The following is a 27224-nucleotide window of genomic DNA, read 5'->3' as shown; positions in this document are numbered from 1 at the left end:
ACCAAGACGTTCCTCAATATCCTGTTGAAGAACAAGCGCCAGCAGTCCATGAACCAGATTCCGCACACCACGCTGACCAAGACGTTCCTCAATATCCTGTTGAAGAACAAGCGCCAGCAGTCCATGAACCAGATTCCGCACACCACGCTGACCAAGACGTTCCTCAATATCCTGTTGAAGAACAAGCGCCAGCAGTCCATGAACCAGATTCCCTACACAACGCTGATCAAGAGGGTGATGCTTTGCCTGATGATGTAATTCAGAACGCCGCTGAGTGCCCAAGTAAGGAGGTGCCTTCAGCAGAGAAGCTGACTCATGATGAGGCGGTTACTGCCGAGGTTCCCGGTGGCGTGGGGTTTCCAGTTGAAGTTGACCCAACTCATCTTGAAGAACCTGGGGCAGCTGTGGCAGGTAATTCGGGCACTGATGTGAATGCTGGTGCTAACCAGGGTGAACTTTGAAATGTATAAATAAGGTGAGGACCATTTTTTTTTGTTGTGTGGTGAAAAGGAAGAAAAATGTTGAAGAAACGAGAACGACCCACACAGACAAGGCGATAAAAAGGGGGAGAAAGTGGTTTGAGCGTGGAAATATGTCCTTTTTGACACATTTTGCGGTGCCACAGTTATTGGTGTATCCCCACCAGCCGATCTATGTAGTCAGTGCATCTACATTCTCCGCCTGTATTATTTGCTATATATGTACTGCTGAGGGTGCGTTAGTTTACTGGCTTTCTCTTTTCATTTTTTTTTTTGTATTTGCTTCATCGGTGCGTTTTTTACTTTCCTTCTGGGAACTCATGTGCTGTTATTGCTTAGTTTTTTTATTCTTTATCTCTCTATTATATATATATATATATATATATATATGTATAATTTCCTGAGCACTTTGGCAAGTTCGATATCAAACACATTTGCGTTTGATATTGTTGTTTTTGTGTGTGTCTTCAGCAATGTATAGTACGAAATGGAGTAATGTATCTCTTACAATATTGACACTTATCCGCTTTTGAAACAAACTTGGATTGTACCATGGTGTTGGTGGTCTGATTTGTTTGTTTGTGTGCCTGACGGTGGGATCACCAGCAACAATTTTTTATATTTCCCGTTGTTCTTGTTGTTCTCACTGCGGTCTGACTACCACGGCAATGTTGCAGGTATATTGACACATAGTATTGCAATATTCATGAGCTCCGACCTTGCCCTTCACAAGGAGCTTCATAGAAGGCTTGTAGAATATCGCAATAAGCGTGGCTTCAACCCCGCCGCGTGGATTCAGCGCAAGTGTGCTGTTCTGAACGCCTATATGGCCTCCAATGGACTTAAGGTGTGTGTGACGAATGTTTCTGGCGGAATTGACTCCGCGGTGGTGGTGGCCCTGTGCTCAAGGGCGATGCAAATGCCTAACAGCCCCATTGTGAAGAATATTGGTCTCTGTCAGCCAATTTGCAGTAGTGCCTGGGCTCTTGAGAGAGGACAGGAGAACATTCGCTCTTGCGGGGCGGTGGAGGTTGTTGTGGATCAGACAGAAATTTTCAAACAGCTGTCAACGACCATTGAGACAGCTGTTGGGATAGACGGTAAAGACTTTGCCAGAGGACAGCTACGAAGCTATATGCGCACCCCAGCAGCGTACTACGTGGCGCAGCTATACAGCCAAGGCGGAACTCCGGCCATTGTCATGGGTACAGGGAATATGGATGAGGACGGTTACTTGGGTTATTTTTGCAAGGCAGGCGACGGTGTCGTTGATGTGCAGGTTATCTCCGACCTACACAAGAGTGAGGTGTTTCAGGTGGCACGGGAGCTTGACGTGCCAGTAAAAACGCTTCAGGCACCTCCTTCGGCAGATCTTTGGGATGGGCAGACGGACGAAGAGGAACTTGGGTTTCCGTACGATTTTGTGGAGCTCTATACAGGCTGGTGCATGCGCCTGAGCGACGGCGAGCGAGAGTCATTTCTGCATTCCCTCTCTACAACGGCTCGCCAGCAATACGAAAAATATAGGGATGCATGTGATAAGGTTAATCGTCGCAATTTGCACAAAATTTCGGGCATCATCAACTTGTAACGACAAGCCAAGCATGGAAGAAGAAAGAAAGAGAAGAAAACAAAGGTGGAAATAAACAGGTTTTTTTCTTTGCAGTTTCTTGGGGTTTTCGGCTGGTGGTTTGGAAGGTTGGTGATGTGCTGGCGTGCCTTGCTCACTTCCTCCCCCACCCTTCCCTTTTGTCCTGTGCGTCTTGTGTCCTAAATTCAAATGTTTCTTGTACCCTCCCTTCTCACGGTATATATGTATATATGTATACGTACATGTATTGTGTTTCTTTTTCTCACTCTTTTGCGCCTACCGCTCCTTGTGCCTCTCCTCATCGTTACCTCAGGCCGTTGCAGTTGGCAATGCGTGAGTTTTTCTGCGCCTCTGACTCTGAACAGTCGCTGACGGTGGAGCACCGTCAAGGGGTATCGCCGCGCTCGTTGAAAACGGCGAGTGACGAGGAGAATGATGCTACATTTAAGAGCTGCATGACCGGCGGCACGGAGGATGCCTCTGGGTCTCCCCTCAGCAGTCGATGGACGGTGTCCAAGAAGCTGAACCTGGACGCCTTCTACGGTGGTGTGCAGTTGCGTGCGGGGAGTGAAGCCACAGATGGGACGAGCGAGAGGCATGGACGAAGGAATGACGTGCGTGGCCTTCTCGGTATAATCTACAGCGAGCAGGAAAAAAAATTATTACACTGGCATGGACGTTCAAGAGAGCGTGACGCCAACCCTGCTCTGTCTGATGCGTTGGAGTCTGCTGCCCCTGCCGCTTTTGCTCCTTCAGGAACGCCTCTTAAGAAACGCGGAGACACCCATGAGTCAAAGAAGTGGGCCTCCACACAATACACGGCGTTGGAGCAACTGCGGCTCCAGTTAGAGGATAGGCTACGCACGGATTCGCACTTTCGACCTGAGTTGCGAGAGGTTACGCAGGATGAGGAAGAAAAGATAGAGCAAACGATAGAAGTCCACGGGGCAGGAGAGGAAGATGACCAGCGGCAACTGCATAAAGTGGTTAGAGAGCTGCGACGCTCAGGTGATTACGTTGATGCACGCCCCGTGCCGAACTTAAGTGCTGCAGTCATGCCAGACTGTGCTGATCCCAGACGGAAGAATGAGCCAACCATAGATCTTTCGGATATTCGTGACAGCTTCTACGAGGAATCGTTTGAGGTGACGCAGCGGATGGAAGAACGGGCAAGAGAGAAACGACAGCAAACCGAGGCGGAGGTTCGGAATAGGGAGCTCTCAGCGTGCACATTCCACCCACAGGTCTCCGCAAACTCTGTCGCACTCTTCCAAAAATCATTACTGGACAAGAGCAATGTGTTTGAACGGCTGTATCCGCAAGCACTGCAGGATCGGGCCGATAAATTACGTGGTGCTCGCTTGCGGGAGGAGATAGAGTTACTTGAAAGGGACGAACAAGAATCTCTTCGTGAACGCTGCGATGGAGTGACAGCTGCAGGTGCAGAGGAAGACACCTTTGAGTTATTTCTTCACAACGTGCTTGGGCCAAGGCTGGATTACACGTCCATTTTTATAGAAACAGACTACCAATCACCACTGGCACAAAAGATGCGAGCGGATGCTTGCATGAATAATTCAGACAGGTTAGAAGTGGCGAAAAAGATCACTCGGGACGAACGACAATACCGCATGGCGTGCTTTGACGAGTTTCTTCAGCGTCAAAATGAGCACCATCGAAGTCGGTTTCGTAGTGTGCAGAATTTGGAAAAGAAGTTGACGCCGTCTTTTAGGCCTGTAATTAGTGAGCACAGCGTGCAGCTTGCCAAGGAGTTAATCGCCCGCAGTCCCATCACTCCGCTGGATTCCAATAACGTGTCTGCGCTTGCTTCAGCAGTGAAGAAGCATCGCTCTCATTACGTTGATCCATGTACCTTCAAACCGAAGATTACTGCGGTCTCCAGAGCCATGGCGCCCCGTGGTGTGGAAGAAATGACGAAGGACAGTGTGCGCCTGCGTGAGCGGCGGAGGACGAAGCAAGAAAAAGCGGCTGCGGAGGAAGTAAATTACCCGTTTCGTCCCACCCTTAATGATGCTCGCAATGCACGTGTTGAGTCCCTGTTGACCTCGAAGAATTACCCACGCTACGAGGAATGTCTAAGACGGCGAAAGGAGCATATGGCAAAGCTGAAGAGGGAGCAGGACGCTCTAAAGGAACACAACGAGGTGATGCAAAGCACGTTTCGTCCACAAACAACTCGTAAGCCTGAGTATGTGGCAAGAATGGCCTCCAGCTTCGCTCTTGTCCGGCAGCAGTATGGGGAACTGTGACTGGGCGGCATGAGGGGCGTTCTCCTGTGTGCGGGAAAGTGGGTGTGCTTGGATGGGGTGAAGTGGCAAACTAGACATCAACTGCTACCAACACGTTAAAGAAGTCCGTTTTATGTTTTTTTTTTCTTGATTGTTGATGTGGGGGGTGAGGGGGGTGATTTGAGCGGCTGCTCACGTGACTGCTCAACCGATTTAGCTCCCTACGGCTCTTTCTATTTTTACCTTGTTTTCCCCTACATCAACCTTCTAAAAGAATTAAATGTTTTGCCACTGATTTTTTTAAAAACTTTTCTATCTTATGTGCGTTTTTGTTTTTGTTTTTATTCAGCTGACTTGTGTAAGAAGTAAAGGAGTTATCGGACTTGTGTGGTTTGTTGGGCGCTGGGGTGGGAGGAGATCCCGGGAAGAGTACCTAATTATTTTGCTTCCCGTCCAGTGGAGAGTGAGAGGAGTGCGTGCGTCAGTGTGGGAGTAGCAAAGGAGAAGTGGCCGTCAGAATGTCAGATGAAAATGGTGTGAATTCGCCCTCACCGGAGATTCAGGAGCTTCAGGCGGAGGTGTTCTTGTCATGCCGAAGCTCTCGTGCAGAGAGTGAGGCTCCACACCGGACACGTGAATCATTGCTACGTTCGCCACGGTCATGTCGCTCCTCTTGCGCGGGCAGTGAGGTGCCGCAACGACGTCGTGAGGGACGCTCCTTGCAGAGTTCTCCTGCAGCCACACCGAGACTAGACGAGGGAACATCAGAGATCGTTGACGCGGTGGACGGCAGATCAGCAAATATCTTTGGCAGCAACCGCACAGGGCAGTACGGATTTGGGGCAAACAATACACATTCAGCCTTGGCAGGAGCTGTTGGAAGCAGAAACACCGTGAAGGCACGGGTGCCCAATTACACTGCCAATGCCAAAGAAGCAGATGAAATGGAATTGGCTTTACACCATTCTGTGCCCTTTGCAGGCAAATCATTTAAATTGCTGCAAAAATTACACTATCCATTGGATATGCCAGAAACATTAGTGAATGACTGTGGCGGAAGTTTAGTGCGAGAAGCTGTTGATGATGATGCTGTATATGAGGCAACGGGAGAACTTCACGCCACTGACAGTCTGGAGGATGGAGTCACCCGCAGTGTTGTGAGGAATGATATTGGGACTGTAGAGAGCTGCATCAGCACAATGACGATGTGTATGATGCCTGACCCTGTTCATGGCTCTCCTATTCTTGCCCTCTGCATTGGTGACGCAAATGGGCGCGTCACTTATTCGGAACTAGATGTGTGTCACACAACGCGTACACAATCCCCGATGACGCATGTGCAAAAGAGCAAGTCTAACGCCACCCTTGGGAGTCGCAGTCAAACCGACGCTGATTTGATGAGTTATAGCACATCGCTTCCCTCAGATAATTCTATGTTGTACCGTGATCTTGCGGGGTTTCATAGGCCGCCGGTGCGAAAGCACAGTCATCAGGCGTATGTGCGGGAAATGGATTGTCTCACCTCGGTTACCATTTCCCAAGCCGTCAAGGTTGTTCGTTTTCTGTTGCCTCAAGCGTCTCCACATACAGTAAGCTACTTGACTGCAAATGAGGGGGTCATCAAGCTGTTTCGGGTTCAGCGCGAGGGAGTTGCACCGTTTCATGTGTTTCCCTCCATGGAGGCAGTGGTGGGGAGGCAGCTCGCTCAAACACGCTATTTCTCTCGTGCCACACCTTCACCGCCCATTCTTCCTGCGCGCGTTTTTGCAGGGTGCCACACTAGTCCTGTGCAAGACCTTAGCGTTTGCGCGGATGGTCATTCCTTTCTGAGCGCCGATGACCTGCAAGTTTTTTGGTGGAACTTGGAAAGTTGCGAGCCTTCAAAGGGGGTGTGCGTCACGGACTGCCGGCCTCCGTCAGGGTGTATGGACGACTTGGAGGAATTGGTCACTTCCGTTGCTTTTAGCCCTACGCACTGCTCCCTGTTCTTGGTTGGTAAGAACTCTGGAGTCCTCGGCATAGGGGACCTGCGCAAGACAAGTTCACGCTCGCAATGTCAGTATGCCACCTCCATTCGCGTTGTGGAGGACGCCACACTTTCCAAGTATGAGGCGTACAGTGATGTTCTTTGTAGTATATCTGGCGCTAATTTCGTGGGCGCTCACTATATTGTGAGCCGTGACTATCTTTCATTGAAACTCTGGGATCTGCGTCGACCAGATGTGCCTTGCTCCACTGCGCCTGTTATGGATTACATTTCACCGTACTTGGATTTACTTTTTGAGAACGAGGCCATATTTGATCGCTTTCCCATTGTGGTGGATCATATTTCTGGCACCGTTGTCACCGGGTTGTACGACGGTGCAGCAGCGGTCTGGCAACCTCTTCTTGGGGGTCATGTGACTGGGGAAGATGTCTTGGCATATTACCGTGTGGACCCTCAAGCACTAGTTTGCGAAGTGGAGAATGGCGGTCGCACGACTCTCGTCGAGCTGAGTGCTGCCTTTGAACGGGGGTGGAAGCTGCCAGCTGCGAAGGACAATAACGGGACGATGCCCAATGGACTGCCTACGCCTCTTGCCAACAGGGTGATGTGTACAACCATTGCCGATGGAGGGGAGCGGTTTGCCTTGACGTTTAAAGACGAACGGAGCATTGCTATTTTTGAGCGGAATTCCTTCTGCGATGCTTTATGAATCGGATCCAGTGGGTTTGTAGCTTCGAATGGTCTGGGGTAGGTTGGATACAGGATAAATGAAGTGAGGGAGTTGTTGTAGATGCTTTGCGTAGGAGGGTGCTTATGATTTTTTTTTTTTTTGGTTTCTGCAACCTGTGTGGGGTAAGTCACGCGCCTGCTGTGTGTGTGTGTGGTGTGTGTGTATGGAGCTACTTTTAATTTTTCTATTGTTTTTTTATTATTATTATTGCCTCTGCTACACTTTGGAAGGAAGGACTGCTTTCAGGGGCTTTTTTAAAAGCCTTCCCCTTCCCACGCACAACAGGGCATACATCAGACAAGGAAAAAGAGAGAAGGGTCTGGCAGACCAGGAACACTGAAAACATAAGGATTGGAGGGTCATGCTTTCGAACAGCGGGGAATACTTTGATGGGCTTCGCACGTTCCCGCGTGAACCCAGCGCGCTGCAGCATCACGGGGCCCGCCTCAACTACACACTACAAAAGAGGTACAATATCTCTACAGAGATGGCGGAGTTGGCGCTTCAACCGCAGAGCTCGGAGGACTTTGAACGCTATTACCGAAAGCAAGTGATGCGCATCGTGGACCACTTCAACGCGATGACGCAGCGACACATAAAGGTCAAGGTGGATCCTCGTTTACCGAAGGGGATGCAGATTATACGCGGCGGAGCTGTTGCGGTTGCAAAGAAGGGTGGTAAGACGGAGAAGGTGACATCAGACTGGCGTGCCGCCGCCGTCATCTCCTCGTTCACCGAGGCCAAAAATGGTGCCGTAGATCATCACAATGAGTTTTCTGTGATGAAGACCAACGCAAGGGCACCTCACTTGCAGCCGGAGGGGCAGCAAACACCAAAAACTGTCTCTCCCGCTTTTGCAGCGGGGATGCACGGCTACACCGCCACGGACGGTAAGACGACGCTTTCATCTGATGACCGTTCTACCATTATGCAATCGTCAACGAAAAAGACGTCCAGAGAGGTTCTTTTCGGTACCCCGCCAGAGTTCAAGGGGTTTAATGTGCCATTGGAGGCTTCCCCAGCGGATTCCTTTTTGAATAAGTCGCCGCTACTTTTCTGAGGTGCTGCGTGTTTTAATCCACTAGACGCCCTTAAAAAACAAAAAAACAAAAAAAAAGGGGGGGGGGAACTGCCGTACAATCAATGTTGAAGCACGTCTTTTTTTTTTTTGGGTAGCTGGCTTTTGTACGACTGCTTTTACACTAGACTCACTAGAAGAGCCGCTTCGTGATGATTGTCTTCACGTGTGACGCGGCTTATTTACGTTCGGCTTCTCTTTCTGTACTTGTGCCCTTGGCGCTTAATTCTTTGAGCCTGTAATCTGTTCCCCTCTCATCATCCACGGTGTTCTCTCGCCGTGTCTGCCCCCCGCACTTTCTTACTTCTTCTGTGGGCGGTGAGTAACTCCCCTTGATTAAAAATAGGGGATGCACTTTGTGGATAGAACTATTTGTGATTGCTTCTCTTTGGCGGTTTTTTTTTGTACTTCGTACTGTTGTTGTCGCGGGTGAAGGTGCGAAGGATGGGGTTGCTACTTGACGATGAGGACTACGTTCCCCCGCGCAAGGCTACGCGGGTTGAACATCACACACAAACAGCGACAGCAAGGGACAGGGAGGAAACGGAGGTGACTCAGCAGGAGAGCGAGGAGGGACACATTTCCAGCAGAGGCATCAATACTATCGGAGAGTTCTCGGCCCCGCTTGAGATTCCGCTCCGTGGTGGAAATGGTATGGAGAAGATGGCAGCCTTTGCGTTTGGGGCGGAGCGAGCGTCTGTGAAGCTTGTGGACGCCTCTCCACGTCAACTCCGAGGACGTTCCGGGTTCACGCCGTCGCAGGTTTCACTTAATTTTTCGGATGGACAAAACAATTCACCAAAGACGGTTGCTAAATGCGTCGTGGACGTCTCGCAGGATATTTGTAGTACGCCCGAAGACATGCGGAATACCTCGTCAAGCACGCCAATGACACAGGGGGCGTATTCCACTTCCTTTGGCACACTCGGTGGCCCGCCGCGCTCTGCGGTTCTTGCAAGCCCTGTTTCTCGCACGTTGTTTGCTGACGTTGTTAAGAACACTGACACCCCCCCGGCTGTGACGACGGGGGCGAAGAATGGTGAGGCAGCACCGAAGCCACGAGTCCAGATGAAGCTTTCCGATTTCTTTACGAAGATGGCGTGCACGAAGAAATGAGAGGACAATTCTACAGTTTAAACTTTATGTGTTTTTTTTTGTTTCGTCATGTACGCACCACCGGAAAAAGGGTGGCTGCCTACATACATATAGAACTTCACTGAGGCGCATAGAACCTGCTCACACTGGGAGCACTTCGAATGAAAAACAGCGAGAGAGAAATGACGCAAACACAACAGTAAAAATGACAGTTTGCAAAGGTATTGTCGTGTCCTGGTTGCTGCTATTATTCTTTTTTTTGTTTTTTTTTGTTTTTTTGTTGGGGCTTTGTGTGTTTTGGAGGTTGTGTTGCTTAGCGGGCAGGCATCATTTGAGAAGCAAGACGAGCGGATCCTGCTATACGTTTGCCAACGTCTCTTGAGTACAGAATGGCCGCCCTCCGCAACATTCGCTCACGACAAGAGGTAAACAAGTTTTGCTCCATTGGATCCGACTTGCTAAGCGGTCCTCCTTGCCTCTCCTTTAAGAGGTGGGAGGCAGCACTCGAGACGCTGGAAAAGGCCAAGCATGACACTGCCATCTTGCCTACTGTGGCATCCTTGTCGGTTCATTCCGCGTGTGAGTCTGTGCGCCACTACCACAATATTTACTATAAATGTGTGCAACTGACGGTGATTCCTCTTAGTCGTTGGCGACAGTGGCGTGAAGGGCTGTGCTTTTTCATGGGTGATTCATCCAGTGCCGAGGCAGGACCCCTCGCCACGCTGTGTCGTCAATTGTTTGTATCGCAACAAGAATGCTACGCTGTCGCTTTCTGGGGATGCTGGCGAAGTGTTGGCGCCCGCCTGGAGTCGCATCTGGCGTCTCTCGCCGCCGACACGGCATCCGAGGTGGATGACGGTGTAAGTGGTGTGTATGGCAGTGGGGGGCCCTTGTTGGAGGAGGAGGAAAAAGGCAGCACCGAGGACGTTGATTTGTCCCTCGTTCGTCTCAGACGCCGCTGCTTCTCTGCACTTTACGAATTCCAACGTCTTGCTCACGACGCCGCACACCTCTTTGACTCTTACGCAATGGTTGGTAGAAGCGAACGTCAGTGGCTTACCGACACCTTCCTGCTGGAGCAGGATGAAAAGGCAGCGGAGGCTCTTGTGCGACGCAGTTTCAAACGAGATTTTGGCGTTCCTTCGATTGATCTCGAGGGCGGAGGGCTCCTTGACGAGTACCACTCCTTTGAGGTAAACGAAGGGAAGACAAGAACGCTGGAGAAGAAGGCTCAGGATACACTCAAAGGGGTGTGGTGTCGCAAAGCTCTTGATTTGTTTGAGTACGAGATGAAGCGACACAGGGGGGGAACATCGGACGCAGACCTCTACGATGCTGCCGGAAACAAGTTATGTGACCTTCTTTTCCGATGCCTGCACGAAAAAGAGGGTAGACCGGATTTGGCTTTTGCCCTCACAATGCGCCGCATATTGGATAATGAGCCTTTTCCCGCGACGGTGGATCTTGCACGTGTAGGAGTTGCCCTTCGTCTGTTTCTTCAATGGTTTGAAAAATACACGCATAGGCGGCAACAGGGCGATATTCCGCTCTTCCTCGATCCAGACCTTTGGACTTTTGTGCTGGAGCGGCATACCGAACTCCTGAAGTGGGTGTTGTTTCATTATTGCCATGATGAAACCGCAGCGGATGTGATGAGTGCCTTGAAGGCTGTAAAGGCAGTGTGCTTCTCTGTTCAGCAATGCCTTGGGGTGTATCTTACTGCGGTTGCCTCACGGCGTTTGTCTAGTGATGTAAAACAACAGTTGGAGGGGGAAGCAAAAAAAAAAGTGTGTGATTGGGTGCAATATACCGCCGTGAACACCTTCCTTAGCGGCATTCAACACCTCTGCTGTGAGGCAGCCGCAGGGACAACTGCAGCGACTGCTAGTACTCCTATGTGTGCCCTCACCCCAGCTCTTCTTGCAGTACAGACTGATGTTTCAAAGGTACAGTTGTTGCTTCTTTGCGATGCGGTATCATTTGCGATGGATGCAAGACGAATATTGCTTCCTGCACTGGAGAGAGGCTTTACGCAGATGCATCAGCTTGCTGGGGACACCAACACCGCCATCTTGTCGCATTGGACAATGTGTATGCTCAGCCTGCTGAGTTGTCTTTGCCGTTCACTGTGCCGTTTAAAAGACGGTACTGTGACCGCGGAGGATTTGGTTCTTGCGCTACATTCGCACTATCGAGAATTGCGGCGGCTGTCGCCAGCCTTTATGGCTGACCTTGTAACGGATGCGTGGATTGATTTCCTTTTGGGTGAGGGAAGAGGTGCACTTGGCACTCGCCACGTGGGACTTGTTGACCTGGAACAAGGGTGCCATGCCCACTGTAATTGTCATTGTACTGTGGAAGGAACTGGAAAGAAAGCGGGGCAAAAACGGTCACACGGCGAGTAAAGTTGTTTTGTCTGACGGTTTCTTAAGCGGCGCTATGGGAACGCATAAAAACCTCCGAGTTTGGTTCATGGAGATGATCGTGGTGTCCGTGTTGCGCTTTTATTTTTGTTCTTAACTTTGTTTCTGCGTTGGATGTTATGATCTTGTGCCTTTTGACTTTAATTTTTTATTTTTATTTTGTGTTTGTTTGTTTGCTTTTGTCTCTCTTTTTTTTTTTTCGGGCGCATATAAATGTATGGGATCCGCTGTTTCATAGGCGTGGCTCATCCTTCTAGGCAGTCTTCGCCGCTTGTGGGTTATGTTTGATGAGGTTGAGTTTGAGGATGGAGACAGTGCTCGCGGTTTAGCTGAGGACAGTGACTCCCACGATTGCCCTGACGAGCTGGAGGGCAGTGCGCCGGCCGGTGTTGTCCATTTGCATAGGCCGGGTGAGGTGGGCTTCTCGTGTGTGGCAGGCACAGCCGATGACGCCACGTCATTGTACGACGCCCGGCTTATAAATGGCGATTCGTGGCTAAGCAACGAGTGCCACTGTGTGCGCTGCGAAACCCTGCGCGTCTCCACACAGTTGACCAAGTTGCGGCAGAGCAGCGGTGATAAAGCGATGGTTGTGGTGCTGCTTGACTTGGACAACTACGGCTTTAATCAGTTCAGATCGCCCCCCACGTCGGCGATAAGGAACGGAGGATTTGATGTAATTGAGCATATGTTTGTGTGGTGTTTTTTTGGCTCCTGCTTCGCGCGGTACCACGGCGAACTTCCGGGTCCGGAGGGTGTTTTGCGAAGCACCCCCAAGAAAGCGAGCAACCCAAAATGTCAGCATCCAACTGGCAGAAGGCGTAGTATCTGGCAGCGACTTGTCTCTGAGGGCCGATGTCATTTTACTCCATGCGGTGGCCAGCGACAAGGGGCGGATGGCGTGATTTTGCAGGTTGCGCAGGCAATGACGCATGTGCCGGTGATTGTGCTTAGCGGGGACCGCCAGATGCTTCAAGCGGTGCACGGGAACCGTCGTCACGTCGGCAGGAAGTCAACACGCAATGCTTTTGAGAGTGACTTTATTGATAACTTGGATATCATCAATGCTCTGGAGCATGGAAAGCGATTTTTGCCAGTGTGGTGGGAACTGGAAGCTAAAATTAGGCGAGTGGCGTTTAGGTGACAATGGGCTGGTGCGTTCATTGCGAACATGTACTGCTGTTGTTGTTGTTGTTGTTGCAGCTTGCTGATGTCACCAACGCCCATTGAAGTTAAGTCTTAAAAACGAAACAAAATAATAATAATGTTCCGGTCGTATATCTGTAATGCATCTACGTATGCCGCTGCAATTCATGTCTCTTTGTTTTATTATGATTATTATTTATTCTTGTTATTTTATTTTATTTTTGCCTTGTTTTTATACTTTGTTTTTCGTTATGGCTGCGCGTGTCTAGACACGCCTCCCTACACAGGCACATTATATTTCTTACTTCATTTTGCGTGCTTGCGAGGGGCGGGTTTATGTCTTCAGCGCGGTTGACGGAGGTGGAGAGTAAAATAAATGAGGTACGCCATCGTCTGGCAAACCTCAGCCTGAGTTTTCAGCATGATGAAGACACCGAGTGCCCGCCCGCAGTTTTCGCAATAAAAGAGGCTGGGCGAAGAACGTCGCCGTTGGTGGAGCGCGATGTCAACAAGAACGTCACAGTTAAGAGTGAAGTGCCCGCGCCAACTGGGGATATGAACCGCCTGGTAGAGTTGGCCAAACGTGAGGCGGCGCAGAGAGAGAGCTGTCACCCAACACCACAGCGGCTCGGCTGCAAAGTAAGTAAGACAGCTTCGTTTTTGTCAAAAGAGAGGACGCAAGGGGCCCCGCATGGACACGCGTATTACGATTCGACGCCGGCGGACCAAACAACGCAATATTGCGGAGCTGCAGTGACGTCGGTCGCGTCCTTTCAGCAGCCGTCAGCCAGACCTGTGAGGAGGGCCCCATTATATTCGTCTGATTCCCCCCAATCAGCCTCTTCTTGTTTTGGGCGTTGCTTTGACGTGCGTGCCGCAGCAGCGCCAATGACGCAGTTGACTCCGGAACGGGGCAGCGGGTTTGATCCTTTGCAGGCAGTTCAGGCGCGTTTGCGGGAGAAGCTGCGGAAGTCAGTTGTAAGCAGAAGCCTGCACTCCAGCGAAGAGAGCACTGCGCGGTCGCCGTCACCGTCGCTAAAGCCACAGGAACAGTGGCAAAAGACCCAGCCTAGAGTTTCCGTCTGTGTGCCCGACGATGCAGTGAGCGACACGGTGCAGACAGAGTTGGGGGGTTGTGGAGAACAAGCACATGAAGGGCCAAAGCGGCCAACTGTGGAGGCAACCACCCCGAACGTGCGGGCGGCGACCAAAGCCGTTCGCCGTGTCAAGCAACAGTTTGCATCGCCAGCCTCACCGGGGGCGGCATCGTTGTCGCATTCTTTGAATGGCGAAGGGCACCGTCAGAAACACGTCGCCCCCAAACCGGTGATGAGAGAGGTTTTTGCACGTTTTTCCTCCGTCGTTCACAGCGAGGGCTCCGCGAATCGCTCATCCCAGAGGCAACCTCTCCAGACACCGCGTCGTTCTAGCGTCGTTGGTTCTCGGCAGGAAAGTCCTTGCCGAGTTGCCCAACCCGCACTTCCGCTCAAAACGACTCCTCAAAGAACTGTGTTGGATGTGTTGACAGGCGCGGAGGTATTTGCGCTTATGCGCTTGCGTGGCATTATCGTGTCCCGTGGGGAAACAGGGGAGAGTGCACTGCCAGAAGCGCGATGCCACTCCATCTACCTTTCACATGATGAACACAAGCAGCTTCTTGAGCTACGTGCCAATCTTCAACTACGTTCTTCCTCCGCAATGAAACTAAACGGCAAGAGGCAATCACGTGCACAGAGATCAGCCTCTACGAGGTCGTCGTCACGGTCGTTGCCGTTGCGTCAATCCTCATCTGCCGGGCGTGCCGCCACGAAGCAGTAAGGTGGAATTGCCTATTAGATATGTCCTTTATGACTAGATCATATGTTTTTTATTTTATTTTTGTTCTTTTTGGAATCTCCGTTGAATAAATATGCCGAGGAACCCGTGGTTGGGCACCTTGTTTACATTTTCAATGGAATCGGTAAATGCAAACCTACCATCTGCGTTTTTAAACCTTTTTTTTTTTCTGTTGGCTCCTTTGCTTTGCACCCAGAGACAATAGCATCATGGTGTTTGCAGCCACAAGAGTGTTGTTGCGACGAAGCATCGCTTCTTTGCCCGAATTGCTGCAGAAGCGCATCCGCAGTGAAGCTCACCAAGTGATCATCTCAGCTAACACGCATGGGAGCCAAAGCGGTATGGCACCGTGTGGAGGTGTCTTTGGTGTGAGGAGCCCGTCTTGCCTGATGCACGATAAAAATCAATCATCACAACTACCGTATGCGTCTCAGTTATTTGGTAAAATTCCGGATTTTGGGAAAGACGATGGATCAAGGGAGGATGGACAAAAGACTTGCGCAGAAGAAGGCAAAAAAACGGCGGAGAAGTGTCTTTCTGCAGAGCAGCGGGCCGTGCTTCAGCTTGCATTGGATGGAGCTCCTTTGTTTATTGGTGGTGATGCTGGTACAGGAAAGTCCTTTTTGCTGCGCTGCATAGCAGAAGAACTTGAAGCAAAAGGTTTAAATGTGGCCGTGACGGCATCCACAGGTATAGCTGCACTTGGAATTAATGGGAATACCTTTCATAGCACATTTGGTGTTCCTGTCACCTCTGACGATGATAAGGAGACACCGGTGGCTGAGGCGGCATCCCACATTTGGTATGATCCCGAGTCATTGGCGCTGCTGGATGTTATCATCGTGGATGAGGTGTCACTTTTGCATGCTGGCCATATTGAAGCTTTGGACTTGGCGGCCCGCGCAGCTCCTGGGAGATCCCAACATCAACCATTTGGTGGAATCCAAGTTATACTTTCCGGTGACTTCTTGCAACTCATGCACGGTCGTCTGTGGTTAAGGGACAAGGGCGATCGTATCTTCTGCACAGGTGTGGAAAAAAAGGGTGCTGCACCCATGGGGATTTTGCAAGGGCCGGAGCAGCACACCCTTTTGGCAGAAGAGGCGTGTCCCCGTGAAGGTTCGTGGCACCATATTCAACGTGAAGATGGTATTTCCTCTGTGAAGAACCGCCGCCTGTTTTTGCATCAGTATTGTGATTGTCCGGCTTACGAAAGCCCTGTTTTTCAGCACTGTTTGCTGCATCTGCGGCTGCAGGAGCCCGTGCGTCAGATGGATGACCCGTCTTATCTTGAGGACTTGAACAAGCTTCGTTTTGGGGTTCTGACGCACCGGTTGTCGCGCTCTGCTCTGCACAACCCCGAGGACCCTAACGCCATCCGACTGTTTCCAGTGAAAAGGGCCGTGGCGGCGTTCAATGCTTTAAAAATGCTTGAGTTAAACGGTGAGGAACGCTACTTTAAGAGTGAGCTGCAGGTGACGACTTGCAGTGGGTCGGCGACACCCACGAGGGGGTGCAGGACGGGCGGTGGAAGGGCCTACCCTGACTTGCTCGTGATTCACTTCCGCAACAAACCGATGAGCTCTGCGAAGTGGCGGCGCCAGGCGGAGGAATTGTTACGCCAGTTATGCTCGAAGTGCAAACAATGCGGTGATGTACGGATTATGATACCTCCCGCCCCTGCACGTTACTCGCCTCACTTATCCGTGTATGTTTGCTTCGTTGGATCTAAGAAGCGGGTGGCAATGGCTTCAATGGATGCGCTGCGATCTGTGATTGGCGAAAAATTTCTCGCCAACTCAAAGGATGCCGCGGCGGCCCGTAAACACTGGGGAACAATTCTTTGGGAAACGCGAAAGATCGACTTTCTGAAGCGTTTTCTTCGTTTCTCACTAGAGCGGCGATATGCCAAAGTTATGCAACGCGATCCCGTGTTGCAGCACAAGCGACTGAAGGTGGGATGCCGCGTCATGCTGCTGCGTAACCTCAACCAAAGTTATGTGAACGGCTCACTTGGGACTGTTGTCAGCTTCCAGGAGCTGCGTCACGTTGAACACCTTCTTCCCATGAATCTCAAAGTGCTCTTGTCACCGAAGCAGTATTCCTCATTGAAGTCTTCGAAGCGACACCCGAACCGCATACATATTCCGACGCGGGCGGTGCAGGGGACCGGCAGCAATGACAATGCAGGGACGATTGTTCCCGTTGTGCGGATGGACTTGGATGGCAAGGAAGTGGCCATCCCGTGGATTTCCCTTCCGCTGCAATCGGAACGGCGCGAGGGCATCTGTGTGGTGCGCATCACGGTCATGCCTCTCACCCCGGCGTACGCCTACACAGTTCACAAGATTCAGGGACTGACGTTTGACCACTCGGTTCTTTTTGACGGCAGCGGTTTTTTCCCCTGCGATCACCTCATATACGTTGCTGCAAGCCGTGTGAAACGATTTTCACAGTTTCGAATGATCAATGTCTCGCCCCGCATGGTCTCTGTTAACAGAGGTGCTCTGCGTTTTATGTCCGGTATTCCGCCTGTGGCCGAGGTGGCGGCGAAGTGGACTACGTGGAAGCGAACGCACAAAGTAAAGGAGCAGCGTCTATTACCTGAGGGAGCTGCCAAGTTGTCTACGCCTTTGCCATATTTTTCGTTGTTCAGCGCAGAGTGGAGGCGTCGTTGTTCTGGGCGCATGAAACAGAAATGGCGTTCATTAATCAAAGATGTCCAAACACCACGCAGAATGTTTGGTGGTGAATGCTGATGAAGTGCTGGTGTGCCTGTTTGGAGGGGGTTTAATGTTTTTTTTTATTTTTGCTTTTACTTCTGACTCTTTTTTTCTCCTTTTCTTTTTATTTTTTTGAATTGGCGTGTTTTTTTTAAAAATTATTTTTTGTTGTTGAACACTTTGGGAGGTTTCACGGGAATTCATTTTTGCTTCTCCGCCTGTAACACACCCTCTTTTCTCCAAGGGCTACCGGGTGAACTGAAAGGCAGCAGTAATAATATACACATATATGTGTATGTCTTGCATTGATTTTTTAAAGACGTGGTCGGCCGCTGCGGCTGATTGCGGTTTTTGTTGTTGCCGCTGCTTCTTTACGCTCCTGTGGGTTTTCCCTGCGTCTCTCTCTGTGTGTAGCTAAATATAAAACAGTTTTTTTTTAAAAGAAAAAAATTGTTTACTAGCCGCTTCCATCCTCTTTTCAAAGACAACAGCACGATGACGGGTTACGTGAAGTTAGATTGCGGCGTTCAGCACTACGCCTGGGGGAAGACCGCCTCGGAGAGTTTTGTGGCGAAGATGAAGCATGAGACGGATGACACCCGCAGGTACGCGGAGTTGTGGGTTGGGACGCACGTGAATTGTCCCTCACACCTGCAATCCGGGCAGCTGTTGGAGGATTATCTCCGCGAACCGAGCGTCGCCACGCGCTTCTTCTCCCCAGCACAGCAACGAACAGCGGAGTTCCGCGACAAGGTGCCGTTCCTGCTCAAAGTGCTATCGGTCCAGACGGCGCTTTCTATACAGGCGCACCCCTGTAAGCAATTGGCAGTAAAGCTGCACCGCGAAAACCCCAGCAAATACAAGGACCCGAACCACAAACCAGAGTTACTTGTGGCACTTACACGATTTGAGGCCCTTTGTTGCTTTCGCCCGTTACATGAAATTCTTCGTCTGGTGGAATCTGCAAAGCCGTTGAAGTCGCTGCTTGGAAAGGTCACCACTGTCTCAACGAAGGAGAAGGAAACGAGTGTTATCAAGGCCATGATGCATGTTGTTTATGATGTGAATCCCGAGTTGCAGACGAAGGCTCTCAGAGAACATGCGGCGGCTGTGAGAGTAAAGGGCGAGGCGGCTTCCATGGAAGATCGTCTCTTTCTGCGTCTTATGTCACAATATCCAGATGATATTGGGTGCTGGATGGTGTACTTCCTTAACTACGTGCAGATGGAGCCCGGTCAGGGTCTGTTTTTGGAGGACAGTGAACCACATGCGTATCTCCACGGAGATGGCGTGGAGGTTATGGCCAGTAGTGACAATGTTGTGCGTGCTGGCCTGACACCAAAATGGAAGGATGTTCCCACGTTGCTGGGGATGCTACGTTATAATACCGATGGCTTGGAGCGGGCAAAGTATGAGCGTCATCGGGCTGCCGGAAAGGAATCATGGGAGGTACAACGTTATTGCCCGCCGGCGCGGTTTCCCGAGTTTTCTCTCTATCGCCTGCAGCATGTGGCACAGACGAAAGGCAAAACATGTGTCCAGCTTCCCAGCGTTGGGTTGGGCTTCTGTGTGGCCGGTAAGGGTGTCGTGAATGGGACGCCGGTGACCAAAGGCGACTGTTTTGCAGTTCCATACGGCACGTTAACGTGCGAGGCGGATGGAAGTTGTGTATTGTTCGTCGCCTCCACGAATGACCTCCCGCCACCTCCTGCCCACATGTAGACGCGAAGGAGCCTATATGGGCAGCGCATGATGCCAAACGCAGGACGGAGTAGGGGAAGCAAAAGTGAATGTTTTTTTTTCTTTTTCTTTTTTTTCTTTTGTGTTTTCCGGGGCAGCTGCAAACGAGGGATAGGGGGTGGCTGGAGTAGTCGGGAGGGGAAGAAAAAACTGATGAGCTCAAAAGGGACGCGGTATCTCGGGCACTAAATGGGGAGGGAAAAGAAAAATATAAATAATGAACATGCACAAATAAATAAAAAAAAGACAAACCGTTGGAAGGGGGAAGAGAACAAATTCAAACCGACACCATATTGTAGTGGACTTTCTCGTCTTTTTATTTGTTTTTTTGTTTTTTTTGTTTTTTTTTGTTTCTTGGCAGTTTTGTGTGTGCTGAGTATGTGGGATTTTTTACTCTCTTCCTTGTCGACCTGCTCTTTTTGACGTGCGACACGTTTTTCACTTGCTTTTTTTTTTTTTTCGTTTCTATTGCTGTTGCTTCTCCCCCGTTTCTTTTCCTCTCGCAGGGACGTGTGGGGGAACGTGGCGGTAGACGAAGCCATGGCCTCCATGCCGTCACAATCAAAGGCGGTGCGGGAGAGACACCACCGCGTGCTGTGTGAATTGCTGCGGCTGGAGGAGAACCAGGAATGCATGGACTGCCAGGCACGGAATCCGACGTGGGCAAGCACCAACTTGGGCGTCTTTCTTTGCTTGCGGTGCAGCGGACTGCACCGGCAGCTCGGCGTTCACGTGAGCAAAGTGAAGAGCTGCACCATGGACTTTTGGGAGCCGGAGCAGGTCGCCTTTATGCAGTCAATGGGCAATGTGAAAGCTAAGGCAATCTGGGAGGCGAGGATTCCTGCAGGCCACCGAAAGCCACTAGAGACGGAGGACTCCGAGCTGCTGTTCAAGTGGATTCGCATAAAGTACGAACAAAAACGGTTTTACAAACCTCCCGACGCCTCCGTACAGAAACAAGTGCGACCAGCAGCTAAAGCCGCGGCAACAGGGGTCTTGCAGTTGGATGATTTGCAACTACAGCCACGAGGATCGAAGGATAAGAACGTGATGAAGGCGCAGAGTCAAGAAGGCAACATGGGCGGTCCGCAGGAGCAGGGAACGCAGCGGCAGGGGACACAGTGCACTAGCCACATGCCACCGGACCTAATGCTTTTTGACACCGTGAGCAAAGTGTCGGATTCAACAAGAAGTTGTATGCCTGGTCTTTTTGGGGGATTATCCCACGCGACACGGGCACAGGCGCGGGGCAGCGCCTTTGCTTTTATGTCGGCCACACCAAACCAGCCGGGGAGGGATTTTACCGGAGACTGCGGCAGTTCTGTGACGCGTCACGCCGCGGGCAACCCCGTTGGTGTGGACACTTTTGGTTCTCTGCCTGAGTTGAATGAGGACGGCAGGCAACATCATGACATGCTGGATGCTCTTTTTTTGGCTGAACACATGCCGATGCGGGGCGAAGAGGGGACAGTGGAGGATCCCCGTGAGAGGCGTGTGTGGAGCCCTTTACTTCCTTCGCGAGCGAATGGGTCAACTGTCGGAACTTTTTTTGACCCCTTTGAAAAAGTTTTTCTGGCCCGGTCGCCACCGGCCGCAACACATCCACAATAACAACAACAGTTGTCGTTACCAGAGTGGGGGGATGTGAACGATGGCCAGCCTTCTTCTTCATGTCAAAAAATGCAAAAGAGGCTGGAAAATCAGGTGAGGGATCTACAGCAACAGTTTGCTATGATGCTGGACGGTGACATGAGTTCCCCGCGTGGAAGTTAGTGGGAATCCACGTGGTCCTCATACTTTGTTACAGGCCCCATTCCCATGTAAAGCTGTTGCAAGCGAGAAGAACTCGATGGAATTAAAATGAGAACGCTTTTTTTTTTATACCTCCGTTTTTTTTCACTGGGTAACATATCTGATAATAAAGTGCCGCTGTCTGTGTGTGTGTGTGCCGACGCCATTTGCTTTCCTGCCCATCCGTTGCTTTGGTGTTGTCTTTTTTGGTCTTCACTCCATCGTGTATGTGCGTGTGTCGCGGGAGAGGTATTGCTTTAGCCGCACGGCCAAGAGAGAGTGTAGAGCTGAGGCAGGGAAGGGCTTTGCTTTCATTGGTGCGTTTTCTGGCTGCTGTTTTTCCTTGCAGATATCTCGGTAAGTTTCTTGGAAATGACGAACATGGCACAGCCGGCCTTGCCGGAGTTGGAAAGGACTTCGCGAGAACAAGAGCAGCAACCGCACCCGCATGCCTCGCCGCGGCGGAGGAATCGTGGTCCATCGCCTTACTTTTATGAACAGCAGCGGCTACAAAACACGCTGCGCTGCGATTACGTTCTTCTGTGGTACGAGCGGGACCCGGAATCGTCTGCGGGTCAGTGCCCAAACTTCTTGGTCGTCGGGGATCCCATCCCCGTTTCTCTCTCTCACCATGTGTTTATGCAGATGGCATTTGGCGTCCTGAAGGATCGTCTGGTGCGTGCATCCACACAAATAAAGTCTGTAAAGGAGAAAAAGGACTCGGAAAGGGGCAAAACGGTTCTTGTGTCTTCTCAAAGAGAGGCGGAGGCGCAGACGTCAACGACACCTGATACAACAGTCTCCAAGACCAAAAAAACTTTGCCACTGCGTGAGCAAGACGTCGTGGCTTTATTTTGCTTTTTGTGGAAGTATGTTTCAAGCATGCTGCAGTCGCAGGCGGAGGCCCTTAATGCGTTTCAGAGACGCAATAAAAGTGCCCCACCACCGCGCCCAGCAGTTCGCATGACAAAACAGCAGCTGCGTCTACAGATGGTCCTGGAATACAACGTGGATGTTCGCCAGTTCCTCGGCGATGGCCTTTCAACGTCAGCTGCAGTGAGTGAGGCGTACTGCAGAAAACTTATGACAGGAAAAGTGATGGAGGATGAATTTCTAAACCAACTTGCCAAACCTGCAGGAATGGCGCAGACGTGCTCCATGGTGTGAGTTGGGCAGGGTCCTGAGTGCTTTCTGTGTTGTCTGCAACACTTTTTTTTTCTTGGTCTTCTTTTTTGGTTTTGCTTGAGTAACATGTCTTTTTCGTCCCATGTATGATTGATTCACGTTTTCTCCGTTGAGTTTTCGATTTTTTTTTTCTTCTTGCTTTTTACTTGAGCGTTGTGTTTGTAACCGAGAGGAGGTAAAAGTTATTGTTTGTGGAATGTTGTTCCTTGCAGTGCTTGTGAAGCCTGGAGAGACGTGTACCGCTCAGTGTGCGAGAAAGTGTGGGCGTGGCAACTGTGGATTTCGCGGAGAAAAGAGGAACAGTTTTAGACACGTGGAGTTTAGCGAAAGTTCTGGTTATCATGCTGCTGCTGGGGGAGCAACAACTGAATTGTTTGAGGCTGCCTTGTGTGTGTATGTGTGTGTGTGCGTTGGTTGTAGGTGGCCGATTTTTTTTTTTTCCTTACGACCTTGTGTTGATCGTGGAGGAAACCACGGTCACTGGTGTTCATTGTGGGGTGTGCGGCGCTGCATCATTCACAGCTCCCAAAGGCTCGCGAGTGAGTGTGCAAGGGGAGGGATATGCGTTTGTGGGCAGCTTCTCTTTTTTATTTTTTTCCGTTCTCCAGTAGCCTCATCTCCCTGAACGCGTGTTTCCAGTAATTCTGGCAGAGGTGGGGCCGCCTTCAGGACGCGGCGTGGCGGGTAATGTTTTTTTTTTTTTTTGTGGGTCCTGGGGACGCTCTTTCTTTACTTCCTGTGTTCTTTTCCCTTACGTGGGTCCTTTCCTTGTAATACGTAGCCAGGAGTTTTGTGTTTGCCCCCCTTCCTCTCCGTATGGTGCGACTCCCGCCCCTCAAGCAGGGGAGTGACAGGCGGAAATTGGCGGCGCGTGGTCGCAATACATCGGTGCCGTTGCAATCCTCCGTGGGCGCGGCGAGGCGAGCAGCGCCCATCTACTGGCAGTTGCATGGGGACACTGCTCCACTCTACCACGGACCGCTCGGTGACGTGGTCGGTGAGGTGCCGTCTGGCACCGTTATCCGCGAGCTTCAACGCTACATGGATCCATTCGGAAGCTGGTGGGTTGCTTTGAAGGCGTCTGAGGGTGGCACTGTCTGGGCACTTTTGTCGACTGTGAGGGAAATAGTAACTCATGACGACTACGCGAGATGGCAGAGGGTGTATGATAAGGGTGTGGTTGCCCAGGGATCTTCTGAGCCTGACTGGCAGAACGAGGCAGCCGTGCTGCGTCGTGCTGTGATCCCAGTGGAGGTGAATTCAAGGGTTGTTCCATCAAATGATGCTGTTCTGCGTGAGCTACGGCTCTTGGAGGAGGGCTGGCGCAGTTTATCTGCCGTGTGCAACAAGGGACCAAATTGGAATGCAGAGTATCAACGTCTCGTCGAGCTGATACTGTTTGGGAGATGGGACCAGAGCGTTTCTGCTAGTGATGAGTTGCATACATTTATGCGAGAATTTGTAAAGGCCGCTGAAGAGGCGGCGCTCAAGGTCATTACAGACATGCAGCGTCCCCCTTCAGATCGTGTGACGAAGGGGCCGATACATGGCACCCTTGACTCGTTTCTTTACAATAATCTTCTTGTAAGGTTTGTCCTTGATGATGGAAGTGGGAATTACAACGGTGACGCAGATGCATGGCGACAGGCGTCGCAAGTTATACAGGCGATGCGGCTTATTGCGTTGGAGGGTTCAAAGCGCCTACTTTATTCCCCGCCAAGTGCTCTGATTACCTTTTGCGGTTTCCGCTGCCTTGTGATGGGTATTCCTCCGCTTGAGGTGAAAAATATTGTGCATCTTGTCTCTCTGAAGGAGCAGGAATACGCTCTGGACACACCGGAGCTCGTCAAGTCCCAGCTGCAGGATCTGGGACAGGCGCTTGGTTTGAAGAAGCAAAATGTGAAGCTGGCCACGGGGGATGTGATTCCGGTTGCAATGCCGCTAGGCATGCCGGTTGTGGCGGGTCACGATAAGCGACTGTATGTCGTGATCACCTCGCCCTTTCTTCCGACTTGTGAATTACTTATTAGTGGCAAAGACAACGCCGATGGAGCGGCGACGTTGCGTTTTAGGCCCGAATTTTTGCTTTCATACGGTAAACCTTTGAGTCCACATGCTTTTGTGCATAACGCGGCGAGTCCGGAAGATAACGCGGATGTGATGGAGGCAACAGAGTGGGTGCGGGATGCGTTGATCCCTGCTGTAGCGGCAATTATTGGCCTTCATCAGGCGGTTGACGTTCCTCGACAAGACCCAGTGCCGTGTACACTGTGCGCTCGCATGATGGAGAATGAGCTGCGCTTTGTGGTGTGCCGTAGTATCGACAGGTGCTGTTGTATTTGCTCCCACTGCTACACACAGCGGTTGTCAGAAGAGAGGAAGAACTCGCGTCTCTTCAGCAATGCTGTGAAATGTGGCACCACGGCTCGGGGGCCAAAGGGTCTTTTACTCCAGCCATCCGTTACCACAATTTTCCATGCACATGGACTCAATATGCGTTTCCTTCCATTTGTTTATTATCGTATTCCGCAGGCGGCCCGTTTTGCCGTGGCACATTATTGTGAGGTTGAGATGATTGCACGAACCGCGGTGCGGCTGCTTCGAGAAAAGCTCCGCCGCACAGCGCAGGGAGAGGATGAGGTGAAGACCGTCTGTCAGGAATTCCTCCTGGGGCTGCTGCAATCTTCAGGCGCCAAAGCAAAGCAGTTCTGGAAACAGGAGTTGGGTCCCGCGTTGGAGAGTTTGTATGGTGTGCAGGTGCCCTTTGACACCTCCGAGTTGGATGTCGAGCTGCTATACTTCCACGTGGCGCGACTGTCCGGCGTTTATCTTCACATGGAGAGCGCTGCCTCGTTTCACACGGATAAACCATTCCTGCAACTTGCAGAGGTGACACCAGTGACCAAAACAATCCAACCTCCGCTATTGGGGGATGAGGTCTCGCATGCAAAGAGGCGAGCTGCACTAATGCAGCGCCTTGAAGATGTTCTCCTTTTTTGGATTGGTTTTGCGGCGGAAGGCAACGACGATGCTGAGGTAGACTCAACGCAACCATTTTACCTGTCAGAGGGAGAAAGTGGGATGCAAGTAACCACCTCCATGTTCCATTGAACACATTACAGTGTTTTATGGATGTATGGGCAGTTGGGAAGGTTCTGCATGGAAGGTGTGACTGGGCCCCCATGAGAATGTCTCGGATGATATTTCTTCATATATATTACCTGCTTGTTGTACCTCTGTTTGTGGTGAGGATAGAGTTGGTTTCTTTGAATATATATATATATATATATATATTGCGCCGTCTTGTGCCCATTGTTGGGCAGAGGTGACTGTCCCTTTCTGGTCTATGCATACTCTTCCTGCCTTGTGTTGACTTTTATGCATTAAAGAAGTGGCGAGTTTGAAGCAATTGCAGGACATGGAGTCAGGTTCATTTCAGGATGTGACAAATAAGGCACCGAGCAAGCGCCGGGCTGCTTTGCAGACTGAAACACACAAGTCCGAGGGGATGCCCGTCGTAACTTGTGCCATCATTGAGGAACTGTCAAGAAAGGTGGATGAGCTCTCGCATAAATTTGACGCCATACATGATTTGCTATCTGCGCTTGTGGTTCAGCAGTCGCAGTCGTCTTTTCCAAGGCACTTGGTGGAGTCTCCAGAAGCCCTGCGTTCTGCTTTATACAAGGAGGAGAAAAAAGTGGCCTCTGCTGTTAACGTTGCTACTCAACAACAACATACCCATCCGCCTTGGGGCGATGCCGCTCGGGATTCTCAGCTGACTGACACAACAACATCCGGAGTACCAACTCCGGAGGCGCCAAGGGAGATGGAGGCAAAACCCTATAATCGTAAGAAGTCTCCCTCGCTTGCCCTCGCGGCTTCAGGTGGGGGGCATGTTGCCGACCAGCATAGTTGGCCAACGTATGACTGTTTCATTCTCTTGGTGGAATTCAAATGCCAACGTGTGAAGCGCTGCGAGAGCAATGTTTTTATTGTCCCAGGCCAGTACGCCATAGTACAGGGTGACCGGGGGTATGACTGCGGTGTTGTGAACCAGTGCAGCGAGTGGAGTGCGGAAAAGGGCTGCTTTGTTCGCGAGGAGAGCTTGGACGACACGGTGGTGAATGTTGCCCGAATGAAGTCCGATATCAGTCGTGTTTTGCGAGTTGCAAGTGAGGAGGAGGTCGAGCGCCTCTTTGGTGAGATTTCCCGGAACGAGAATCTTGCGCTAAAGACATGCCGCGAGATTGTCGCACGTCTTGGGCTTGAAATGGATGTGGTGGACTGTGAGTACCAGTTTGACCAGCAGAAGATCAGCTTTTACTATGAGTCCTCCCGTTCCATTGACTTTCGGCATCTTAACAGCGAACTCTACCGCATCTTTGGTGTGCGCATTTGGCTGCAGAATGTGAACAATGCCGTGAAGAACGTCGTGCCTGCCGGGGCCATGTCCAAGGATGACAAAGCTCAATACCGGAGAAGTGGACTGCACCCACCATTAAGATAGAGGGGTTGTGCCCTTGTGTGTGTGCGTGTTTTTTTTTATGTGTGTGTATGTGTGTGCTAAGGTGGTGGGGCGCACGTGTGTCCCACTTCTGTATCGCCAACACCTATACACTGGGGAGCATGACAGCTTCGTCATTCCCATTATCATAGAAGCATATGCGGTATAATCAGGGAGTGGTGCACTTATTCGGTTCTTTTTGATATTTATATGCATACGCGTATGCATTTGTTTGTGTTGGGTCTAACTACGTTAGTGACTTCACAGAGCAGAGGATTGCATTGCATCCAGCATCATAGACAATATAGAAATACCTTCAAGCTCCATTCTTTTTTTTTTCCTTTTTTTTTCGTTTGGGTGTTTCTTTCTTTTCTTCGTATTATATTTTACCAGCCTCGTGGTCTGACGGCTTATGTGCAAGTGTGCACCTGCTGAGGAGTGTTGCTGCGTGTTATCTCTTTGTAGTTGGACCCACGACATTGCTGCTTTCATGAGGAGTCACACACACGTTTGAATACGTCACCACAAAGACAGCCGGACGCAGACGGAGGAATTTGATGGGCGAAAGATGATGAGACATGTTTGTTTTGCAATACGGCAGTGAAACAGGGTGCCTCATCCCAATACTTCCGCTTTTATTATTATTATTATTATTACGTGTTAT

At 50.7% G+C, this 27224-nt stretch overlaps 15 protein-coding genes across 15 annotated transcripts in view, besides 20 other annotated features; all 15 read left to right on the top strand.

Annotated features, from left to right (window-relative positions):
* Positions 1-28, top strand: part of TraAM80_04060 (uncharacterized protein) — a gene marked incomplete at both ends in the record, with an annotated part of 897 nt that extends 869 nt beyond the window's left edge. The window contains one exon of the mRNA XM_029381004.1: positions 1-28. This exon is cut by the window's left edge and continues 869 nt beyond it. Coding sequence (XP_029239149.1) covers positions 1-28 — 28 coding nt within the window.
* A 702-nt stretch (positions 29-730) lies between these two features.
* Positions 731-789: a sequence feature (GA-rich).
* Positions 790-842: 53 nt separating this feature from the next.
* Positions 843-874: a microsatellite.
* Positions 875-1185: 311 nt separating this feature from the next.
* Positions 1186-2070, top strand: TraAM80_04059 (NAD+ synthase; the record flags this gene model as incomplete). Its single annotated transcript, XM_029381003.1, has 1 exon — positions 1186-2070. The coding sequence occupies one exon, from the start codon at positions 1186-1188 to the stop codon at positions 2068-2070; it is 885 nt and encodes a 294-aa protein (XP_029239148.1).
* A 9-nt stretch (positions 2071-2079) lies between these two features.
* Positions 2080-2126: a microsatellite.
* A 161-nt stretch (positions 2127-2287) lies between these two features.
* Positions 2288-2321: a microsatellite.
* Positions 2322-2399: 78 nt separating this feature from the next.
* On the top strand, positions 2400-4340 carry TraAM80_04058 (uncharacterized protein; the record flags this gene model as incomplete). Its single annotated transcript, XM_029381002.1, has 1 exon — positions 2400-4340. One exon carries the CDS (start codon positions 2400-2402, stop codon positions 4338-4340), a length of 1941 nt encoding a protein of 646 aa, XP_029239147.1.
* A 497-nt stretch (positions 4341-4837) lies between these two features.
* TraAM80_04057 (uncharacterized protein) lies at positions 4838-7015 on the top strand (the record flags this gene model as incomplete). Its single annotated transcript, XM_029381001.1, has 1 exon — positions 4838-7015. One exon carries the CDS (start codon positions 4838-4840, stop codon positions 7013-7015), a length of 2178 nt encoding a protein of 725 aa, XP_029239146.1.
* Positions 7016-7175: 160 nt separating this feature from the next.
* Positions 7176-7202: a microsatellite.
* Positions 7203-7221: 19 nt separating this feature from the next.
* Positions 7222-7245: a microsatellite.
* A 152-nt stretch (positions 7246-7397) lies between these two features.
* TraAM80_04056 (putative chromosomal passenger protein) lies at positions 7398-8096 on the top strand (the record flags this gene model as incomplete). The annotated part of the gene is made up of 1 exon (XM_029381000.1): positions 7398-8096. One exon carries the CDS (start codon positions 7398-7400, stop codon positions 8094-8096), a length of 699 nt encoding a protein of 232 aa, XP_029239145.1.
* Positions 8097-8129: 33 nt separating this feature from the next.
* Positions 8130-8153: a microsatellite.
* Positions 8154-8558: 405 nt separating this feature from the next.
* On the top strand, positions 8559-9230 carry TraAM80_04055 (uncharacterized protein; the record flags this gene model as incomplete). Its single annotated transcript, XM_029380999.1, has 1 exon — positions 8559-9230. The coding sequence occupies one exon, from the start codon at positions 8559-8561 to the stop codon at positions 9228-9230; it is 672 nt and encodes a 223-aa protein (XP_029239144.1).
* A 226-nt stretch (positions 9231-9456) lies between these two features.
* Positions 9457-9491: a sequence feature (A-rich).
* A 107-nt stretch (positions 9492-9598) lies between these two features.
* TraAM80_04054 (uncharacterized protein) lies at positions 9599-11617 on the top strand (the record flags this gene model as incomplete). The annotated part of the gene is made up of 1 exon (XM_029380998.1): positions 9599-11617. The coding sequence occupies one exon, from the start codon at positions 9599-9601 to the stop codon at positions 11615-11617; it is 2019 nt and encodes a 672-aa protein (XP_029239143.1).
* A 97-nt stretch (positions 11618-11714) lies between these two features.
* Positions 11715-11835: a sequence feature (A-rich).
* Positions 11836-11915: 80 nt separating this feature from the next.
* TraAM80_04053 (uncharacterized protein) lies at positions 11916-12779 on the top strand (the record flags this gene model as incomplete). Its single annotated transcript, XM_029380997.1, has 1 exon — positions 11916-12779. The coding sequence occupies one exon, from the start codon at positions 11916-11918 to the stop codon at positions 12777-12779; it is 864 nt and encodes a 287-aa protein (XP_029239142.1).
* A 33-nt stretch (positions 12780-12812) lies between these two features.
* Positions 12813-12849: a microsatellite.
* Positions 12850-12961: 112 nt separating this feature from the next.
* Positions 12962-13004: a microsatellite.
* Positions 13005-13117: 113 nt separating this feature from the next.
* TraAM80_04052 (uncharacterized protein) lies at positions 13118-14599 on the top strand (the record flags this gene model as incomplete). Its single annotated transcript, XM_029380996.1, has 1 exon — positions 13118-14599. One exon carries the CDS (start codon positions 13118-13120, stop codon positions 14597-14599), a length of 1482 nt encoding a protein of 493 aa, XP_029239141.1.
* A 41-nt stretch (positions 14600-14640) lies between these two features.
* Positions 14641-14669: a sequence feature (A-rich).
* A 157-nt stretch (positions 14670-14826) lies between these two features.
* On the top strand, positions 14827-17376 carry TraAM80_04051 (putative PIF1 helicase-like protein; the record flags this gene model as incomplete). The annotated part of the gene is made up of 1 exon (XM_029380995.1): positions 14827-17376. The coding sequence occupies one exon, from the start codon at positions 14827-14829 to the stop codon at positions 17374-17376; it is 2550 nt and encodes an 849-aa protein (XP_029239140.1).
* A 37-nt stretch (positions 17377-17413) lies between these two features.
* Positions 17414-17472: a sequence feature (A-rich).
* A 363-nt stretch (positions 17473-17835) lies between these two features.
* TraAM80_04050 (putative phosphomannose isomerase) lies at positions 17836-19062 on the top strand (the record flags this gene model as incomplete). The annotated part of the gene is made up of 1 exon (XM_029380994.1): positions 17836-19062. One exon carries the CDS (start codon positions 17836-17838, stop codon positions 19060-19062), a length of 1227 nt encoding a protein of 408 aa, XP_029239139.1.
* Positions 19063-19133: 71 nt separating this feature from the next.
* Positions 19134-19169: a sequence feature (A-rich).
* Positions 19170-19280: 111 nt separating this feature from the next.
* Positions 19281-19324: a microsatellite.
* Positions 19325-19393: 69 nt separating this feature from the next.
* Positions 19394-19436: a sequence feature (A-rich).
* Positions 19437-19620: 184 nt separating this feature from the next.
* TraAM80_04049 (stromal membrane-associated protein) lies at positions 19621-20691 on the top strand (the record flags this gene model as incomplete). The annotated part of the gene is made up of 1 exon (XM_029380993.1): positions 19621-20691. One exon carries the CDS (start codon positions 19621-19623, stop codon positions 20689-20691), a length of 1071 nt encoding a protein of 356 aa, XP_029239138.1.
* A 561-nt stretch (positions 20692-21252) lies between these two features.
* Positions 21253-22038, top strand: TraAM80_04048 (uncharacterized protein; the record flags this gene model as incomplete). Its single annotated transcript, XM_029380992.1, has 1 exon — positions 21253-22038. The coding sequence occupies one exon, from the start codon at positions 21253-21255 to the stop codon at positions 22036-22038; it is 786 nt and encodes a 261-aa protein (XP_029239137.1).
* A 404-nt stretch (positions 22039-22442) lies between these two features.
* Positions 22443-22467: a microsatellite.
* A 405-nt stretch (positions 22468-22872) lies between these two features.
* TraAM80_04047 (uncharacterized protein) lies at positions 22873-25167 on the top strand (the record flags this gene model as incomplete). Its single annotated transcript, XM_029380991.1, has 1 exon — positions 22873-25167. The coding sequence occupies one exon, from the start codon at positions 22873-22875 to the stop codon at positions 25165-25167; it is 2295 nt and encodes a 764-aa protein (XP_029239136.1).
* Positions 25168-25326: 159 nt separating this feature from the next.
* Positions 25327-25350: a microsatellite.
* A 124-nt stretch (positions 25351-25474) lies between these two features.
* TraAM80_04046 (putative cell cycle sequence binding phosphoprotein (RBP33)) lies at positions 25475-26563 on the top strand (the record flags this gene model as incomplete). The annotated part of the gene is made up of 1 exon (XM_029380990.1): positions 25475-26563. One exon carries the CDS (start codon positions 25475-25477, stop codon positions 26561-26563), a length of 1089 nt encoding a protein of 362 aa, XP_029239135.1.
* A 14-nt stretch (positions 26564-26577) lies between these two features.
* Positions 26578-26619: a microsatellite.
* Positions 26620-27195: 576 nt separating this feature from the next.
* Positions 27196-27216: a microsatellite.
* Between the last annotated feature and the right edge of the window lie 8 nt (positions 27217-27224).

The sequence above is a fragment of the Trypanosoma rangeli genome (assembly GCF_003719475.1).
Source record: "Trypanosoma rangeli strain AM80 chromosome Unknown Tra_15.4_contig_00113, whole genome shotgun sequence".
Lineage (NCBI taxonomy): Eukaryota > Euglenozoa > Kinetoplastea > Trypanosomatida > Trypanosomatidae > Trypanosoma > Trypanosoma rangeli.
Note: the sequence above shows the minus strand (reverse complement) of the source record. Positions and strands in the feature narration are given on the sequence as shown.